The sequence below is a fragment of the Anoplolepis gracilipes genome, chromosome 2 (assembly GCF_047496725.1).
Source record: "Anoplolepis gracilipes chromosome 2, ASM4749672v1, whole genome shotgun sequence".
In the NCBI taxonomy this organism is placed as follows: Eukaryota; Metazoa; Arthropoda; class Insecta; order Hymenoptera; family Formicidae; genus Anoplolepis; species Anoplolepis gracilipes.
The window spans coordinates 12660365-12681513 of NC_132971.1; the positions used below are offsets into that span (position 1 = coordinate 12660365).

Sequence of the window (21149 nt, forward strand, 5' to 3'; positions counted from 1 at the left end):
TGGCAGCAACCACGCATCTAATATAAGAAAACGCATTAATTATGCGGATGTTATCGCGTGGGATCAACAGTCCCCGTCGATCGAAACCCACGTTCATCCCCACCGTTATATTACGTGCACGGATTCCGATGATCCGTCAGGCGGCGTTAATCCGCTTATACGGGGCGCGCGCGCAAGTGACTTTTACGTTCTCCATGAACCATAACATCGACCGCTCGTTATCTATCGGCGCGGCGTACTGAACATCCGATTAATTAGCCTGTGACAAACACGCGTGGGGGCGTCATAGCCCAGTTGGCCAGCTGGCTGGCCAGGGCGCTAACAGGTAGTCTCGCATCGCAGGCGGCAACAACAATGAGATTCGAGTTTGAGATCTGCATCTCAAACGAGCTCGAAGCACGATCGTTAGGCTGTTACATTCGCAAACGAAAGAGGAGGAGGGCGCGAGGAGGAGAAGGATGAGAGACTCGAGAGGAAAGAGAGAAAAGAGAGGAAAGAGACGTAGAAAAGGGCGAGAAAGAGCGGGCAAGGGAAAGAGTTGTAACGAGAGGATTCGACCGAGTCGATCGAAAGCGATAAGGTTGTATGCGTGGCCTTTAACGAGCATTCGGTCTCACAGTAATCGCGCGCGGCCGGTCCATTCGACGAGCATGCCTACTGCTACGTACTCATTACTCTATCCCCTTTCGGTGATTCAGAATATCGACAAAGACCTCGAGAGAAGTGAAAGAGAAAAAGAAAGAGAGAGAAAGAGAGAAGTCGATCCCTTGATGTACACTAATGGCGTCCTCAGCTTCGGGATATATGGCAAGCGAGGGGACGGAATCGTAGATATATATGTATTCACTGGAACAAATGTCGGAGCAAACCGTCCTTTTTCGACGGACTTTCATTCTTTTTGACGGTCTCACGCCATAGTGTTGTGTTTGCTCTCAAAATGAAAGCCACGCGAATCTATAGAAAAAAAATTTTTTTTTTTATTTGTTCGCGCAAAAGTTATATGCTAATAGTTTCCATACAATTGTCAAAAATTATTTCACCTTTTGGAATGTATGTATTAAAAAGAATACTTTTTATTTAATAATTATTTATTAATAATTTTCATACGATTGTTAAAAAATTATTTCAATTTTTAGCGTGTATTAAAAACAATATTTTTTTATTTAAACACGTGCGACGTTTGCAGATTTTTTTTATGAAACATATTTAAGAAAAAAGATAGTCAAATAATGATTTCTTTCGCTATATCTTTTTCTTTCTATAAGTATGTTTTTGTATCTCAAATAACAATATATCAATTTTGCAATAAATAAACGCACAATCTTTTCATGCAACCTTTTTTTTCGTGTGATTCCATATAACTTTGTAGAAATGTGAATAGCAAATCAGTTGCGGAAATAAAAGTGTCTCTGTTCATCTCTAACAATGCGATCAATAGAGTTGGTGGAGAAGATATATATGAAAGGAATATCTACGAAGTCTCGTGCGTATTTCTTTTGAATATATCGTAGTACCTATCAGTTTGCGGAGTTGCAAACTGATAGATATTGCTATTGTTAACTATACTCGCAGCGATAGCAATACTATATTTATATGTATATTCACCATCTGGATAATATTGAATATTGCATATAATAAGCAATATATTATTTACTAACGCACACATATCTTTGCATCAAATATTCTTAATATATTTAAATATTATAAGAGATTTTATTGTCTCACACACGCACAACACACAAATTAATAATGTAGCTGTTTTAATTCAAGAAACGCTCGTTTTCATAAATTATTTTCTGAACTGCTATTACAATAAATATATACAAAAATAACATGTTTTAAAGATCACTTTTAAATGCAAGAATTATATATCTTTAATCTTATAGTTTAATATGCGTTAAAAAATATTCACATTAAATTAATTGCTATATGTTATAAATTAAATTGCACAAGACTAAACAGAAATGAATCATTATCATAATAAATGAGGAATTTTTTATTCAGTCATAATTAAAGTGGTAAGCTTTGTCAGATGGCTCTTATTACATTGTTATTTTAGCAAGTCACGTTACTGCTAATTACTTTTTACATATGCAGGAAAGTAAGATTTATGACAATATTATGTTTAAGATAAAGAGAATTCAATTACATTTTGTATCTACTGTGCATGCGTGCATCCGTGCATGCGCGCACGTGGACGTCTTGTTAATCTCACATAAGTGGAAAAGTCCCGATCTTAACGGCTCATAAAATAACTCAAGATTCCTGAGGGCGCTTCAAGTCGATCCATAATGCGGAACGCACGCACGCCGAAGGCGAGGAACGACGTATCACGTCAGGATGCATGCAAGAAAATGAATCGCTGCACGCAAAGTCGCTTAATGTCCGTGGTTTATATTATCAAGGAGCACGCGAGCAGATAAAAATGCTTATTACTGACGTAAAAAGTATCTTCAGAATTATTAACCTACATCAAACGCGCCAAATTACATCTATAAACTATGAAACTTAATAGTTTCACTATAAAACGAATTTTAATCAAGAAAATTATAATATATCCTAGTATAGGTTTTTTTTTAATTAATTATATATAAATCACTCAAAATTTTTTATTATAGAATATTTTTTTCTACAAACACAAGTCGCATGCTTTCATTGATTATAGATTTATGTCAAAGTATTCATAAAATTGATCTTTTGAACAAAAAAGTTTAAAAAAATATTTTTATCATAATTTCTAATATTAATTTCCATTATATCTAATATTAATTTTCAATATTAACGTATTTTGTAATATTTTTGTAATAATAAGCCACAAATTAATATTCAAGAAATTAAATAACTATATTAAATTAAAATGGGAATATTATATTATTTAATACTATATTATTTTCACTCTTCAAAAGTAAATGTAGCAACTCTTTAAGTCTTCAATAATTTATCACAGAAAAAGCTATTGGTATTGGAGCAACCGCTATTCTTTTTAATTCGTGTCTGTAATTCGAAGAATGCACATAACTTCTCAGATACTATATCTCCTTTTCTCATTAATCCTATTGAATTAGTAATAACACTTTTACTTGCAGCAAATCTGTTTCGTTCTTACGTAATCACGAAAGTAAAAAATCTCACTGATATAACGAAATCTTTATTCATCGGGAAATAAATATTTGCTTTCAATGTAATACAGATTACGCAATCGAAAATGCATAAAAGTATTCGAAACAATGAAAAAAATATATTAAATGTATTTTCATAATCGTAATTTTGATCTCGATTCATCTCGATTCACCTGCCTTCGACAGTTTACGATATTCTTGCTATCCTAATCCTCTTTATTACCAATTACCAGCCGGAAAATTTCCATGCAACCGTCACCTTTCTTTCTTTCACGCCAGCTTACAGCTACATTTACATTTTACGCTGAGGATTTTACGCGTTTTACGGCGAGAGGATTGCGCGCGCGTCGCGGGCTGCAAACACCCGCGGTGAGAGACGCATCCGGGCCGCGCATTAAAAAATTCATTTTTGCCAGCGAACGGCGTTAATCTGGTAAATTTCACGGTGCCGTGGACAGTTGACGAGAAATAACGCTCGTTAGAAACACAATGAATTTTTCTTTTATGTTGTCTCGCGTGAGACAGGGGCGAGGCAGAAACGGGGAGGAGAGGGAGGTATTCCTGTCACGTGTGTCGAAGGTTTGCGTGGGCGTGAGATGATGCATTTGACTTGAGTCGAGTACGCAACGCGGTCGATTGAACCCGCCGTTCGTTCGAACGAGGCAGGTAGTTTAAGTGCTGCATGTTAGCGCATGTTATACCTGTCACCTTACGTTTGTCGCCATTTCTTCGCGTTAAAAGCAGGCACATTGTACGCGCCGGATGTTATAATGGAAGGCGGAGTTTCTCGCAACGCATGGAACTGACGCATCTATATATATATATACTTGGTGGAATTTTACGTCGCGATAAAATGTGAGATGACTACCTAGATATTATTGGAGTATGTAATATTCCAGGCGACATTAAATTCCATTGCACTGTGTTTTCGAGTTCAGAGATGCGGAATAAAAAAATCGTCTATTTGAAAAAGCGGATTATAAACCAGATGAAAAGAACGGGAGAAGCCACCAGACACTACGCTTGCATGTACATGAGAATATAAAATATTAATAAACATATTTACAAGTACAATTAATAATTATGTACAAGTAAATCTATTTGCGAATTTTTCTGTTTTTGCTCGATTTACATTATTTTCTGCGAAAGCATATACTCGTATCTCTCGAAATGCACGGATAATAAATAAAATATCTATCCCTTGATAATCCATTTTGTTCCACCGACAACTTTTTTCCAATAGAAAATGATATCAAAGCAACCAAAAATGGTCGCGCTACAAATGACCATCTGACCGAAAAGGGATATTACACAAAAGCTTGAAATATACAACCGAATGAAAAGCGTGCAGGACGGAAATGTCACAGGTAAAAAAAAAAAAAAAAAAAAAAGAAAAAACCCGAAGAGCAGCGCCTTCAACTTTCAACGAGAGACGCGGAAAGGTGACGATTTATTTTTCACCACGCGAAAATCGGTCGTACGAAAAATCCGATGGCTCTTCGAAATCGAAAGAAGGTCCCGAGGTGTGCCTTTCCTCTGGCGGGCGCAATAAATTCTCTCTTGACGCTCGGCGGGGAAAAGCGCGCCTTTCCCGAAGGAACACGAATTTTGCGCTGCATACAGTCTACCCTATAGGCCGCGTCTCTCACGTAAAAGAGAGAGAGAGAGAGAGAGAGAGAGAGAGAGAGAGAGAGAGAGAGAGAGAGAGAGAGAGAGAGAGAGAGAGAGAGAGAGAGAGAACCGCTCAAAAGAGCCAGAGTCCGCTCAATACGGGTCGTCGGGACGGAAGTTTCCACGTCGAGAGGTCGTGGTTGAACGACAACGCGTCAGTGGCTCTCTCGAAAGCGGCGGCAAGGGCAGCCTTGACGATTCTCTCTCCTCTCTCAACGAGCAGACCGGCCATGGCGCGGAAATGAACGATAATGCACTTTGACTCTAGGAAGGACGGCCTCCTTATTTTTATCCATTCACGGCGCGAGATAAGATCTTTAAAGAGAATATACACGCGCCGTCATATATATATATATATATATATATATATATATATAGACGGCCATCGAAGCGAGACGTGGCTTTCCACGAAAGTCTGGAGACACACGGTCGACCGGGCGCCGCAGTCAAGGGTCTCCTTCCGAGCAGGCCTTACGGAATAGAAGCGATAAATTGTAGTGTGCGCGCATAATAGGATGGCCCTTTTCCAGGCTCGTGGACGGTAGAATACTTTCCGGACACGTAACGAATTTTAGTTTCCTGCCACTTGCAGGAAAAAGCTTGGGAATCATTTAAACTTACTTTTTTGTGTGTCAGTTGTATGGTATTTATCTTATATCTCTTTTCCCGGCTGTTTTAATTGATATCATACCACATGTATGTTAATGATCTCTAAATATAGACTGATTTTATCTGAGAATGTATATATAAAAGACGTGTAGTTCTTTATCTCTCTCTCTCTCTCTCTCTTTCGTTCTCTCAAAAACTTTTTTTAGAATGTTTATGAAAATTAGAGCTCGTTAAGATTATTCCATTATTCAAAGAGCGACTAATTTGAAACATTATTCGTCCTGACGCAAACACATTAGGCCAAACAATTAGAAGTAATTTAAACACTATTTAAATGAAATTTCTGAAGATTCATATCGCGCACGTGCTACACTGAATGAAATATTAAAGGAAACCGCTCATTACATACATACATAAAGCGTCTGGTACAAATAATTCCAGTGTTATGAGAAATGTTATGAAACGCTTTGCTTAGACTTCATTCAAAGACGAATGTACTCATCATCCCCGAACAACGACATGTTCTGTCGAGCGCAGGTGTGTTAATTACGCCGGAGCGATGCTGCGAATGTAGCAGTATTCGCATACAATTGTTTACTTTGATTCCCACGGAGCTTAATTGGCACAATGCGCGCACGTACTGTGAAGCGTCATAACAAAGACTGCTCAGAAGAGTAATGTAAGAAATACATTTGTTTGAAATACTGTTTGTTCCTTACACAAGCAAATAGAAGAATTTAATAAACGTTTAAAATTTGTCTATAAAATTTTTCTAACATTTTCTATGAAATATGAAAAAATTTGCCTAATTAAACTGTGTGTTTTATTGAATATTTACGTTACAAATTTTTTATATATTTGGATCAAAAATTATTCAAGGAATCTAAAAATATATATCTAAAATTTAAATAGAAAAAATATAAATTTACTGCAAATATATCTGTCAAATATATTGCAGTTACAATGCAATATTTTGTAATTTATGTCAAAAATCTGTTATTTATCTATATAACAAAATTTTAAGTAATTGTTAAATTTTTGTTTTATATGACGTAAACTGACAAGTAATATAACACACAGTCACTATCTGTATTAAAATCTAATAATAAAATAAAATAAAATATAAATAAAATAAAAAAGTATAATTAAAATAAAATATAATCTAAAATAAAATAATAAAATGTAATAATAAATCATAATAAATATAATTCACTATCTATCTATAATAATATTATACATATAATGATAGAACTTTCATCGGAAATGCATCATAAAAATAATGTTAATTGGTAAAGATAGAGTTAATTTAAAATATACACTCTTTGCTCACAGTTCTCAAAAGTATTTCTTTATTTCTATTACCGAATACCACCGATCGCATAACAGACGGCGCGTAAGCATGATTTATAAGCAGCACAGCCGTTGCAATGGTCATTAATCCATCGCCGAATGCACGCGAGTAGCGGACGTGTTTATCGACTTGCTGCCATCAGGGCAGTACGCAAAGGGCGAGCCGGGATGGGGTGCGGAAAGAAGGCGGATTCACCCTTGAACGATATAATTAATCGGTAGTCTGTCAACGTGCTTCTCTTCGCGTGCTAATTTATTTGTGCGTTTGTCCGATAGAATCTGATAACAGCCGCAAACATTTGCATTTGTCGCCAAATTGACGACGAGAACACGTCGATAAATAACAATCATTTTTCTGTGCAAAAACATTTTTTCTAATTCCTTATTGAATTCGGTACATCAGTCATCAAGATAAATCCAATCTTTGCAAACTATTTTTATATAAAATTAAATTATAAATACACATTTTGTAGACCTCTTTAAATTGATTATATTTTAAAAAAACGTACGTATATGTTATAAACATAAAATTTGTACTAAAAATAGAAAATTTAGAATTTTTTAATGTTTTTGCGTTTTCTGTATATATTTCTATCATAACATGATATAAAGTCATTTTTTAATTTTCTTTACTCTTTAATATACTTACAAAAGTTAACTAACTATTTAACGAGCACTTTGACTCTCCTACATACATATAATAACCAAACGTATGTTTCGGGTTGTATATATTTAAAGGACGGTACCACGAACAGCAAATTACTATGGTTTTGAAGAGCACACAGTCTCTAATGGCAGCTTTCATCACATTCTTATTATTTAATACGGATGATGAATTAATGCAGCTTCAGGTAAAAATATTTCAGCAATCAAGCGCGGAAATGGAATGAGATAATTAATGATCGCGGGCAGGAGCCGCTAATTAGAAGGATGAAGCACAAGATAAGATTGATTTTTATGATTTATCATTGTTAACGTAGAGAAGAGTAAATGAATGTTGATTTTCTTAAATTAACAAGTTGAATACGGATAAGCGAAATGAAGAGACATACAAAACGAACACAATGAAAACAAAAAAGGAACAGTTAATTTAAAATATATTATTCGTATTATTTGTGTTTGCAATTTCTCATTATTTCTCATACATTTTTATTCATATAAAAAAATATTTATACCAATCAACAAATCAATCAATAAATTCCATAAATAAGTATAAAATGGAGTTATTTGTAAGGTAAATCTTGAGTATATTAACACACACAATTAAGGATAAAAAAACTAAAATGTTATAATAATTTTTTTTTTTTTTTGTAAATATTGAAAATATTAGTAAAATATTAATAAAAAGTAACAAAAACGTAACAATGTAATGACAAATAAAATAATGATTAAACAAGTTGAATGGTTTTTTTGTTATATAATGCTTCTTTTTATTATTTGCATTTCTTGTTGCATTTTTGCGCACAATGTGTGCATACATATAAAATATTATTTCTACACATCAATTGATCTCTTTTTTAATTTTTATGTGACACGTCATAAAACTTTAAATCAAGTGTTTCCGATATCGGAAAATCATGACGTAAAAGCAAAATGTAGGAAATATTTTTTACGTGTTACCAATTTCCGTTTATGTTGGAGCCCACATTTCTGCGCATCATTGCAAGCCAATCGAAATTTCACGCATACGCGGCCATTCGCCTCGGGTGTAAAACAAATCGTAATTTCCGCGACACGTTGAAGCGTGCGAAATATATCCGACATATAAATGTCAAGGATGCGAGATGTCTGCGGAATTGCTAAAATGCATTATGCAATTAGTTTCAATTTACTGTAACTGTATATTAGAATTCTTGAATGTCTCTCGATATTCGTATATTAATACTATTCAATGTCTTTTAAAAAAGTGCAATATCGCTTACAAAAAAAATAGTGACAATAATGCTCACAATGAAATAACGTAAATCAGTGTAATTGTTAATAAATTAATTATATAAATATATGTGTGTAAGATATTTTCCTGTATTTTTTTATTCGACTACAGGATATGTCAATTTCAGAAGATTTGATATCAACACTTTGATAATATCGGAGTATCTTAAGCATCCTTAGATGTTCACATCGCGCAGCATTACGCGGTGATTTGCGCAAACGGCGTTTGCGAAATTGAGTTCGCTGAAGCCGAGGGAAAAAGTCGACATGGTCTATAAGCGAAATTGGCCGTTAGGAATTAGATCGCCGTTCAGAGAACCGCCAAGTGCGCCTCTTGCCTCTCATTGCGGGCGAAAAACCGCAAATGTAGAAAACTGGGGGATTATTACGTAAGAAAGAATATAAGGCGCAGCAATCCGGAAATGTGCTCTCTCGTCCAAACTAACAACGTGCTCCTTCAACTATTCACAAATCTAATTCAAGCGTAGAAATACAATTGAGATAACTTCTTGATTCGTTATATGCCGACGTTTTATACGAGATATACTGTTTCTGGGCTGCATCTAAGATTTTTACACTGTGAACGACTAACAATAAGAGAAGGGACTTATCCCTCTCTCTCCCCATTTGTGGCGGACTTGTTCGAGGATAAACGGCGTCCGTCCAAAGCCCTCCCTTAACGAATTTCTAGACGTCCACCTGCCCCACCGACGGGTAGATATAACGTCGCATGAAAGTCAGGCCGTGCATCGGCAAGATGTATATATACGTATATGAGTAGTATCTAAAAGTAGCGAGTACCACACGCGAAAATATGGACGGCATCTCCTAAAGATGCGCGCGCGAGCGACCGTGCATGAATACATGCATGAGCGCCGCAATCGGGACGGTTTCTACGTTTTCGCGAATTCGGATACCTTTGTGTCACGGCTGAAATATTCGCCAAGCATGTGTGCGTCGCGAAAGAGAAAGAGAAAGAGAGAGAGAGAGAGAGAGAGACTCGTAAAAATATGAATAAAATATCCTTGGTGCATGGAAATACGCAAAATATCACGTTACCGTAATACTTAAACCTACGTCACGCGCAATCAGTCTGTCAGACATACGATACAGATCTATTCCTTCGTGATAAGTATGCATGAAAGGTTCTTGTGTTTGTGAAATGTGATTGCGAAATTTATTCGCTCAGACGGACATTAGAATAACATCCGATTCTATCGACTATAATATCATTTTCTTCCTATTTTGCATAGATGAATATACTCAGTGTTTGTTAAATCAGTTTTCTTTTGTATATAAAGGAAATACGTCAATTTTCTTGATAAATAAAAACATGATCGTATTAATTAGTTTTGCGTAATATCTAAAAAAAATTGCTATTGAAAGGGAAAAAAAACTATTGATATTTAAAGGAAACAAACATTACAACCAACAAAATTATCGACGAATAAGTTCTGCTTCTAATAAAAAAGAAAAAGATAACTCATTTATATACTGTAATACCTCATTTGACGACTCGAAAAAAATAGAGTTATGTGAGTTATGTGAGTCATATGATCATATATAATTTAACATAATGAAATTTGACACGATATGATCTGACTATATATGTATAATAATATCCAAAATTTGGCATAACATGATCTTATCTTTATATATCTTATCTTTATCATATTCAGCTAGATCTGTTTTCAAATATAATCAGATCTAGCCAGGTGTGATTATATAAAAATATAATCATATAAGATTATATCGCGCCAAATATCGGATGTTATTATGTATGATCATGTAAAATTACATATGTTATCATAGATCTTTTCATATTTATAATAACTATGTATATTTATATATAACTATATTATACCTATTTTTCCTCGGGGATACGTACGTATATAAAAAAATAATTTTATACATTAAGTATGCATCAAGTAATTATATATTAAATTTTATAAATTTACAAGAAAAATATATAAGCAATTTCTCGTATCAAAGGAATTGATTCTAATTCTAAATTTATTATCATTCTCCGTCATCTGTGTTGATAAAGAGAAAGCAAACGATTTTGGTATCGTTTTTTGATTCAGTCGCATTCTCTTTAACTTTTAGTGAAAGAAGCCGTAAGTGACCTTCGTCGATTACGCTGAGACACGTGGTACTCGACAACGTGGCACCCTTTGGCTCTTTTGTCGAGGTCGGCGGTTTCGACCGGCATATGCAGACGACATTGTTCCGCAACGGTCCAGGGAAAAAATACGCCAGGTGATACGTTTGCGAAAATGCATCCAAAGGGAAGGACGTGACATACAAAAAAGCGACTGCGCCGGCTAATGAGAAGCGGAAATTAGATAATGAGAACGTACGTTTTTATGAAATGAAGAGCGGACCTTTTATAGAGCCATTCATCCACATTCATATTACGAGATATTTTCGCATGGTAAGTTTTATGATGAATCATATATTTTTGCGTCACGCAGTGAGAAAATTTACATAAACAAATTATACGTTCGCTTATGCAAATACATAATATAAAATAAAGTAAAATTTACCTCCGAAAAAAATGTGAAAATATTTTAGTTTTTTAAATATATTGTCTATATTATCACCGATTAAAAATTTGAAAATTTTTACGAGTCAAGAAATTAGAAAGAAATAAGTAAATAATAATAAAAACAGAGCCTTTATATATTATTATTAATTTGATAATATTATCTCTTAATAGAATTTTTTATTAATTGAATATTTATGAAATGCCTGAATCTTGTCAGTGATTGATTATTTTTTAATTAAAAAATTGCAAATTAGTTTTCTCCAATTTTCGCTAATTAATAATTTGCTTAGATTTATTAAGAATCATTAAAATTTAATATAGCGGGAATAGAATACAATATAAAAGTTGAACCAACGAGGAGAGAAAATATTCATCTCGGTAAAAAATTATAATACTGCCTGCGACCACGTATCGAAGAGAGCGCCAACGACGCGCCGTAATTGCGTCTCGTATGGATTTTTCGCAATTTCGTTTTGCACCTTGTGATTTTTATTGTATCGCACTTTACGTACTTTACGTGCGGATTTCCAGAGCGGTGCGCGCACTAGAACGCAGGTGCGCGCACTACTTGCGCATATTAAAAATTTGCCTAACGAAGTGGACGCATTTTAATTTCCGGGCAGTGCGCTCTGGTCGGCGAGATTAAAAATTTTCGGTCTCGCGCTACGACGTGTCGTAATCGCACGTCGTTATTCGTGCGAAAAAAGAGAAAGAAACAGGGTTGCAAAAAAAAAAAAAAAAAAAAAAAAGAAAAAAACAAAACAAAAAAGAAAAAAACAAAAAGAACGCAACGAGCAGCAGAACAAGAGAAAACACAACCGCGTTCTCCATGGTGTTCCAAGTTCCAATAACGTCGCGCCGTGTTTACCGATTCGGAATCAGCGACTTGGGTGACGCGCGTGAATGCATTAGCCATAGTGTGAAATCGCGACGCGATATAACAAGAGTCCCCGAATGCGCGGACGATGAAAATCAACGCTCGACGCTCGCGCGTTTGAATATGCATGCGTGTCGGTCGCGCAATATCCGCGAATGATGCCGTTGTACAAGTATAATACAACGATAGTATAACTCGTGGCCATGTCCCGAAGCCGCGATCGTGACATCCACGGCGCGTCATCCACACAGCATGGTGAGTCAGCGTCTCGCGTAAGCTCATATATACGGATTTTATCAACGCGCGCGTTTACGTCGCGGTGATTTAACTGAAACTGATATATACGGACACATTGGTGTACGCAATATCGAGACAACTGGCGTCGTTCGTTCGAGGGGAGAGGGAACGACCCTGGCGTAATGCGATTCGTATGCGATAGGCGAGCGTGGGGCGAGAGAGAGAGAGAGAGAGAGAGAGAGAGAGAGAGAGAGAGAGAGAGAGAGAGAGAAACGCAAAGTTCTTTCGAACTGGTGTACGAGAGAGGAAGGTTCCCTGGTCCCGGTGGCGAGGAAGCGCAGCGGAAGAATCTGGAGCGCGCGTATACAGCGTTTTAGAGGAAGGGGGTCGGGGACGCAGAGGGAGGGAGAGGGAAGGAAGGGAGAGTTCATCAAATCCGCGAAGAGTATACACGCCGCTCGCAAAGTTTCGCCGTACGTCTCCGCGAAACGACTGTTTACAGTAGGGGAAAATCCCATACACACAGCTGGATTTCCGCCAAACGTCTTTATTACCGGCAATATTGCGCCGGTTGCGTCGCCCTGGGTGTCGGGCGCACGGTGAACTTTTCCGGATACGCCCGCAGTCGCGAGAAGGGAGGCCCGCGCGAACCCTGAACTTATATACATATATGTATATTTCGTTATATTATTCGCGTGGGGTTAGGGGTGTGGGATATACGCGCGCGACAACTCTCTCTCTCTCTCTCTCTCTCTCTGCGAGCGCAGATAAAATATACGCGGGGGTGCGGTCGTCCCGGTGCGAGTCTTAGCGCTTGCAGCCATGCAGCTTTGATGCATTTCGAGGGTTACGCACGATGCCGCAAACGATCGTGCGGTGCGGCGGCTTATATTTCATAAAGGCGAAAACCCCCATGCTCGGCCCGTCTACGCCGTAGCTCACGTGTAGAATAGCGAAATTATCTGGTAACCTAAGTAGATATAATAAATAGCGAGACGACGCGCGATAAAGCTCCTTATCTATTTTATGAAGCGATGCAGATTGGGTAGAAATAGGTGGTAGACATACATATATTATATAAAGTAGATACTTTCAAGTTAGAAGATGGTTCGTATGCGACACATGTATAATTTATATCGAAAAATATATAAGGGTGTTTCATAAAGATTGAGTTGACTATATAAAGTCATGTTCTTCTCATCAAGAAAAACAAAAAAGTCTCTAAAACTTTATTAAAAAGTTAATATCAAGTTAAAATTAAAAGAACACGTGTTATTCATTAAATTGCAATCAAAGCAGTGCTTACTATGGTTAGATTATTACTTAAATCCACTTTTTTAAATTTCCAGTTTTGTAAAATACGTATCATATATTACATTAACATTGAAATTTATTCTTTTAATTTAAAATTTGACATTAACTATTTAACGAAGCGTTTTAGGAATATGTTTTATAAAATTTCTTTTAACGAGCCAGCCGAATCTATGAAACACCTTGTACATATATAGTATAGTGATGAAATGTAACATGAGCCAGAGGACTAAGCAATTTGTTTGTACTTTCTGTATTCTGAAATTCTAATTACGGTTTATCACAGTCTCGCTATTCTAAGGACTATCATCATCACATATATCGCGGCGTTTCCCTAATCTGAACTAGCGCGATGATATTGACTTCGATAACACGGCCTGTCTCATACAACCTTAGCTTATGCTAAACCACGGAACCGGCATTAATCGGGTATCTTCAAAGTTATCACCCCGGACGGTAATTACCATTTACGAGAAGCGTTCACGCGCGTTCACAACGATGCTGTCTCACACGCGTGTAGTACATCACCCCCGTTCATCCTGTTCGTTCGGTGGTTTATTGAACGCTCAAGGATTATCGGCTAATTATCGCGATGTACTCCGACGATATTGACGGTGATGAATCAGGTATTGGCAACTTATTACTCGTCGCGGTAATGTCCTGTATTGATCCATCAGCTGTGCAAACCGTGCGGCCCGTATACGATGCGCAAAATCGTGTTTACGTATATACGCACACAAGTACGTACACACACGGGCATTAAATATGTATTTGAACGTCGTCCGGTGTTTGTCGATAAAATTGCTGGTTCATGAATGCCGGCGAATCACGCCGGAGCCCGATGGCGCGCGTATGGAGATGAGTAAATTTTCGGCTCGTCGCAAACAATCAAAACACGCACCGCTAACTAGCGGAGGCACTCTCCGATTTCGCGAATCTCGCCAAGTTAAATTACACGTATTACGGATGCGCAGATCATTTCGCTAATGCAGTTGATAATTGGATGTTATAGAATTATCTTTTTCTCAAGATATCCACCGTCGCTTATTAATATTTAGTCACGAGTATTAAAACCCTACGTAAGATGTATCCGAGTTTGTATTAAATTTCTAAAATGTGTCCAAGAAAAATTTTTAAAGTTTTAAAAGAAAAATTGCTAGCAATAAAACAAAGAATAAATTTTTTTGAATTATTTGAGGCTTAGTTTCAATAAACTATGATTTAAAAGCTTAAATCCAATCATAATTTATTGAAATGAAGTCTCAAATAATTTAAACAAATTTATTCTTTGTTTAATTGCTAGTAATCTTTCTTTAATGGAGATCTTTTATAAGTCGTATATATTGAGATATATTATATCGAAAATTTAAATTACGAAATATTTGCCTAATGAAATTTGCGCTAAAAAGAATTAGCTTTACATATTTTGTATAAATATGTTGAGAATGTAGACATTTTTTTATAAAATTGACTGTATTAATAATCTTTATTTTTATTTTATTACTTTATTATATAATCTTTATTTTGATTTTTTTTTGTTGAACTTATTTTAACTAGATTTTTCAAATATAAGCTATAATGTATAACTACCTTAAAACAGCGCCCATAAATATTAAATTCATGAAAATTCATATGCTAATATTGTTGTTTATATACCGCTACACACTTAAGGATGACTACATACATGGCCGATTGCCAGAAAACTTGAAACTAGGAAAGGAAAATAAGGTGTATCTATAAAAATGTCAAAGAAGAAAGATTAATAATGCAATTAAAACTACCTAAAAAACAACAGATAAACGCTCTAATATACATAATTATTTACATTTTTACATATCTTATATAATATATACTTTAATATTTCTCTCTACTTTTTAATCTATTTTAATAAATAGATTAATATACATTTAAATTTATATGAGATCTTAATTAAAAAATGCGTGTTTTTCTATACTTTTTATTCCTAATTTTTTATTGTGGAAAAATAGTATTTATGTCGCCTTTTTTAAAGATGGCTTGAGTTAAATTTTTCCCTCTTAAAATACACAAGGTTGCACATTATAATGTAAATATGCACGATTATAATATATGCAAAAATATGCATGTACTTATTCGATATCATTGCAACAATTGGTGTTACAATCAAGATAAGATTCTCTGTTAAATAAACCGCGATCACGCGATCGAGCCTATTTATAACGTATTTTACTATAGAAGGGAAAAATCTTGGGCACTAATGGACACATCACAATCGTAGGACTCAAAACACGCCTCGAACCATTATCATCAGTCTCGCCTTTCGATCTCTCCATCTTTTGAAAGCAATTAAAAACAGATGCAGGTGCAAGAATCCCGGGAACGTGTTCTCTCTTTCTTTTCCTTCGTTCTTTCTTTTTTTTTTTTTTTTTTTTTATATCGATATTATTATCTTTCTCTTCCTTTCTTTATACTTGATTTTTCTCTTTGAAGCAATTAACGGTCGTGCCTTTATGGCTTTTATGGTCCAACCGACGTTCAATGATTCATTTTACGAGTGGTATGTACGAGTTTTGGTAATCCGAGGGTTAAGATGCTCCTTTTTCGACCAGACCGCCGCCACGATTCGCCCTGTGTGCCAAGTTCTAAATCCTTTAACTCCATTACGCGGCGAAGTGAATAGCTCTTACTATTTTTCTTGGCAACGATTTCCGCTGAGCTCCCTTTCCTGGTTTGATAGGGAAGTTCATTTGGTATCTGTACCGACAGTAAATTGAGTTCGTACTGCCTGCCGCATATTTTAAGAGTTTGCACGCATAACGGAATTCGCTCCGGCGAAAATTCCTTTGCGAAAGCGGTCGGAAAATCATAGCGATCGTTACGTCATTATCGCGTGCAAGGCGTGCGCGATATCTCTTTCGATGTAAAAGATTCAATAATAGTAATTCATCGCGACCTCTTGAACTAAATATAAATTCTAGATTAAAGCTACGTAAAACGAGATATAAAAATCTCAGAGAAGGGTGCGAGGTAAATTGAGCTACGTAGAAGAAATTACCACATTAGTAAAGATTAGCAGACTATTATGCAAAATTCAGACATTAAAACGTAGGATAAATAGGTAAAGGACGTATTTTTAAAAAGCGATAAGACGTAATAAAAAAATAATAACTTGCACTTACGTGGCGATTTGCATATGTTGTAAGACAAACAGAAAAAAAAAGAAAACGCGCATTATTATTATTATTATTTACTCGAGTGCTAAAATCATATATATGGTGCACCAACACGACATGACTATTTAAGCATTTGGGCAACGTGCGGATACACACAATAGCCCATTTCGCAAGGTTTAATCTCATTCGGGCATTCTGCATGCAATACGCGGAATTATGCATGTCGTCGACGACGATGCGACGATAGGATAGGTGGGGAAGCCGCCTATTGCGACGCCCGTAGACAAAGTCCGTGTCGGACAATGCGCTTTTGAAATATCGAATGACGCGGTGGTATCTATCACTCGTCAGGACAGAGCGTATATTTGCTATAACGCAGTCGATGTACACACATGCCATGATTTAATAACGGCATGCACTCAACACCGCACGGTGTTCAATATCTCGTTCGTCCGATCTCATCGGCTTCTTGAATCGTTACCACCGTCGCTTAAATTAAAAACATGACCGCATTCTCGGCGATAAGATGAATATGATAATATCCGTCTGATATACATAACTAATTCTTATTTTCTCTTATAGTGTGATTTAGAATGTATTAATATGTTAATTAGCTTTTTTGACCAATTTGAGAACAATTCTTTTTTAAGGAAAATATAAAAAAAATATTTAAAAATGTAATGTGTTTATAAATAGATTTTTATAATCTTATAATCTGTAAATTTTGACCAATATGAGAACAATTCTTCTTTAAGGAAAATTTAAAAAAATGTAATGCAATAATGTAATACAAAAAATGTAATGCAATTTATAAAAAGATTTGTATAATCTTATAATCTATATATTTTTTATTTTTGTTTTTCGCGTGACACTTATTTTTATGCGAAATAAATAATCGGTTATATAATCATTTATATAAAAACTAAGTATATATAATTGTGAGAAATTTATATTGGGCACGATATATTTTCGCATTTGTGTGTTGTAAAATTACAATATATAAAAATATGATGATATCTGCGTCGTATATAATTGTAATTTCATCTGACACAAATACGAAAATAAATCATGCCCAATATAAATTTGTCGCGATGATATATAGTTTTTATATAAAAGATTATATATCCGATTATTTATTTCGAATAAAAAGTGTAACAATTGAGCAAAAAAATATCTATACACAAATTATAAAAATCTTTTTATAAATATTACATTACATTTTTTAAATATTTTCCTTTTAAAGAATTATTCAAAAAAATTAATTAAATTAATTAAAATTAATTAAAATACACAGAAAATACACATTCTAAATCACACTAAAAATTATGAGAATTAATTAATTAATTAATTTTTTAAAATTAAAATATTTTAATTCTCTTTCTTGGAAGAAAATATTAATTATTACGACTAATTAATTTACATTAAATTTCTCTAATTTATATTAATTTTATGTTCTATAGTCGCACTAATGAACAATAATTCCATTACGAGAAAATCCCCACACATTGTATTTCTTTTATTTGTTAAACTTAAATGTCTTGTATTTTCCATTTGCTAAAAATATATCTATCCAGTTTTAAATAAATCAGGAAAATTAAATTAATAAAATAAATCAGGAAAATTAATTTTAAGATAGCTCAGATATCTTTCGGACACACGTATGCGGCCTTATACTAAATTTGAGAACCGTGTTTCATCAGGAAACGACAAATTCTTGAGTGAAATAATATGCGAAATGTAGATCATGGGAAACAGAGCGTAAAATGTGATTTTCTGAAAAATGACTCTGACGTCAGATGAAATTCTTTCAGTTAGATAGGCAGCATTGTTCCTCGAGAAGAGGCCGAGACAAAGAGAGAGAGAGAGAGAGAGAGAGAGAGAGAGAGAAACCAGCAACTAAACACGCCGCGGCGAGGAGGCTAAATGGGACTTGACAGGCAACTGTCGTGGAACAGAGCGGAACCGCAAGAGGGTTAACCCGTCTCGTTTTGCACCGGAACGGTTTCCTCTATGGCGGCGAAAATGACCTCACCAGGAGCAAAAGAGAGAGAGAGAGAGAGAGAGAGAGAAATGGTCCGAGAGGCGAAAACATGTGCGGTGAACCTGGACCCTTCCACACCGCACCACGTTGTTCGCGCGCGCGGTATATTCGTCTCGGGCGAAAATTGCAGCGGCACCCACGGTATTCAGAAACTGTTACCAATAGCAATATTCGTTGCCGCGTCGGTGAAATTCGTTGCTGAGTCAGCCGTAAAATAGACCCGGGGCGGACGGGTGGCAGTGGCAATGGCAATGTGCCCGCGAGAGAACGACGTGAGCGCAATTTCGTGAAAATTCGTCGGAATTACACGCGTGCTCTGCCATCCTCTTTCTCTCTCTCTCGCTCTCATCTTCCTTTGTTCCTCTTTTTTTCTCCTGCGTGTCTGGACGCGCGCGAGCAAGAAAGATACGAGCGATCAATTTTGCGAGTCGCGAGCTCGCGAATGAACCGAAAACAGATGACCGGTCACCCATGTGTCGCGGCACGCGCGTTTGTTTTCGTTCTCATAGAGCTCTGTGGGATGTATCGGTTATCAATATTTTAAAGGCGAGCGCGAAGCATTATCTTCCTAAAAACAGATTTTAAAGGCACTATTGTGCGCGAAAAGTCAAACAATGAGTTAAACAAAGTTATTATATGCATAATTCGTATTTAGAATCAATGCATTAATGAGCTTTTTCCTTATTCCTTTTATTATTACAAAATATTATTATATTAGTATTTATGCATATTCAGAATTATGAAAGTGTATAAAAAATACATATAAAACATAGTAAATGTATATCTGTAAAAATACAAAGTCTAAATATGGATTTATATTAGCAAGCTTTATTTTTCAAGATTTATATTTATAATATTTTTCAAATAGAAGAGGGAATAAAAAAAAATTTAACTCGAGTACAGCCCTATTGCATTGTATCCAAGCGCATATCGCTTGCAAGCGTTTTCTATCTTTCTCTCTTTCTCGCGCATCTTTTCTTTCTCGCGTGTCTTTTTTTCTCGCTTACGTTGCCGTGTTGTCACGCACGACAGTCAGTCAAGAATGGCGACCGAGCCGTTACGTCTTTCGCGAGCGAGCTGCGGGAATCGGCGGGCCCTGAGCCAATCATCGAAAAGATGCGTGAAACGGGACGAAGTCACGCGTGTCGTGTATCGTACGAAAGTACTCGCGCGAATGAATCTCGTCGCGAGTGTCGTCTCCGCGAACCGTCGTCTTTCAATCATCCATCGTCGAGAGAGCAAAGATCCACGGGTCGATGATGAACGTCGTTCGTGCCTCTTCCTTTCGCGTCATCTCTCTCTCAGCGAACCTAACCTAACCCTAACCTTCTTTCTGTGACGACGGAAAGAACGAGCTATCGCTCGCGTCTAATCATTCATCTAATCACGGCTCTTTTTTCATCTGAATGGTAAGCCCAGAATTCGCTTATTGTTAGGCTCATGTATTTCGTTAGTATACTCTCGACAACTATGCTCTAATAACATAATACAGAGGGTCAGCTGAAATTAAATTCTTTCTTGAGATAATTGCGTATGAGGTAATCGCGTATACGGTTATCGCGTGCGAGCTCTTTTTACATATTGAACAGAGATATTCGGATACCAATGATTTCTTATCGCTATTTCTCGTATTTCCAATGTTTGTCTGTTATTTCTTCGCATATCGTATGAGTGACAGTTAACAGCTGTTTGCAGCATAGTAAAATACGTACAAAATCTGTTTATCTAATTGTGATTATTGAAGAATTATTACGCGCAATTATATCATTCATTCTCGCGTAAATCAACATTTTTTGCTGTTTATTCATGTTTGTGTAGTCTCATAAAAATATGACGTACACGCTCAGATATCGAGAAGCTGAAAGAAACGCGGAGAGAAAAGAGCGAGCCAGCGTACAGTCAACGCGCAGTCAGGGACGACGTTTGTTAGACGCTGTCATTTCCCCTTTAAGTGTGACGTCCGTCGATTAAGCGTGCTGCTTTAAGACGTGCTCTTCGCGGGCCCGATAGCGGCGCTCGTTCGCCTCGAGCGAAAACGACTCGGCTCGAGTGCCCGCTGCGAGGCAAATCCGATCACCAGGATAGAGCACACTCGCACTCGTCTCTCTCTCTTTCTCTCTCTCTCTCTCTTTCTCTTTCTCTTTATATATACGAGCGACCGCCGTCTACCGATAATGCCGGCGATTGTGCGTCCCGCGTTAGAAGTGGCAGTCGTGTAATAAAGTCAGCCGTAATCGCGGCCTAATGGCCGCCCGACGACGTTGATTGTCCCGATTGTATGGGCCTCGTCGCACCTCGTCGC

The 21149-nt window shown here is 36.3% G+C and overlaps 2 protein-coding genes across 6 annotated transcripts in view; one reads left to right on the forward strand and one right to left on the reverse strand.

The window, feature by feature from the left end:
- LOC140676373 (melatonin receptor type 1B) overlaps positions 1 to 21149 on the reverse strand; it is a 176225-nt gene that overhangs the window by 139704 nt on the left and 15372 nt on the right. The gene's annotated exons all lie outside the window — the stretch shown is intronic.
- The window catches only part of LOC140676369 (uncharacterized), a 42445-nt gene continuing 32333 nt past the window's right edge, over positions 11038 to 21149 (forward strand). For 2 of the 3 annotated variants that reach the window (XM_072911344.1, XM_072911345.1), the window contains exon 1: positions 19894 to 20256. In XM_072911344.1, coding sequence (XP_072767445.1) covers positions 20254 to 20256 — 3 coding nt within the window. In that variant the 5' untranslated portion in view covers positions 19894 to 20253. Of the gene's footprint in view, positions 11116 to 19893; positions 20257 to 21149 lie in introns of those variants that run through there. The other variant, XM_072911341.1, reaches the window with a different exon arrangement.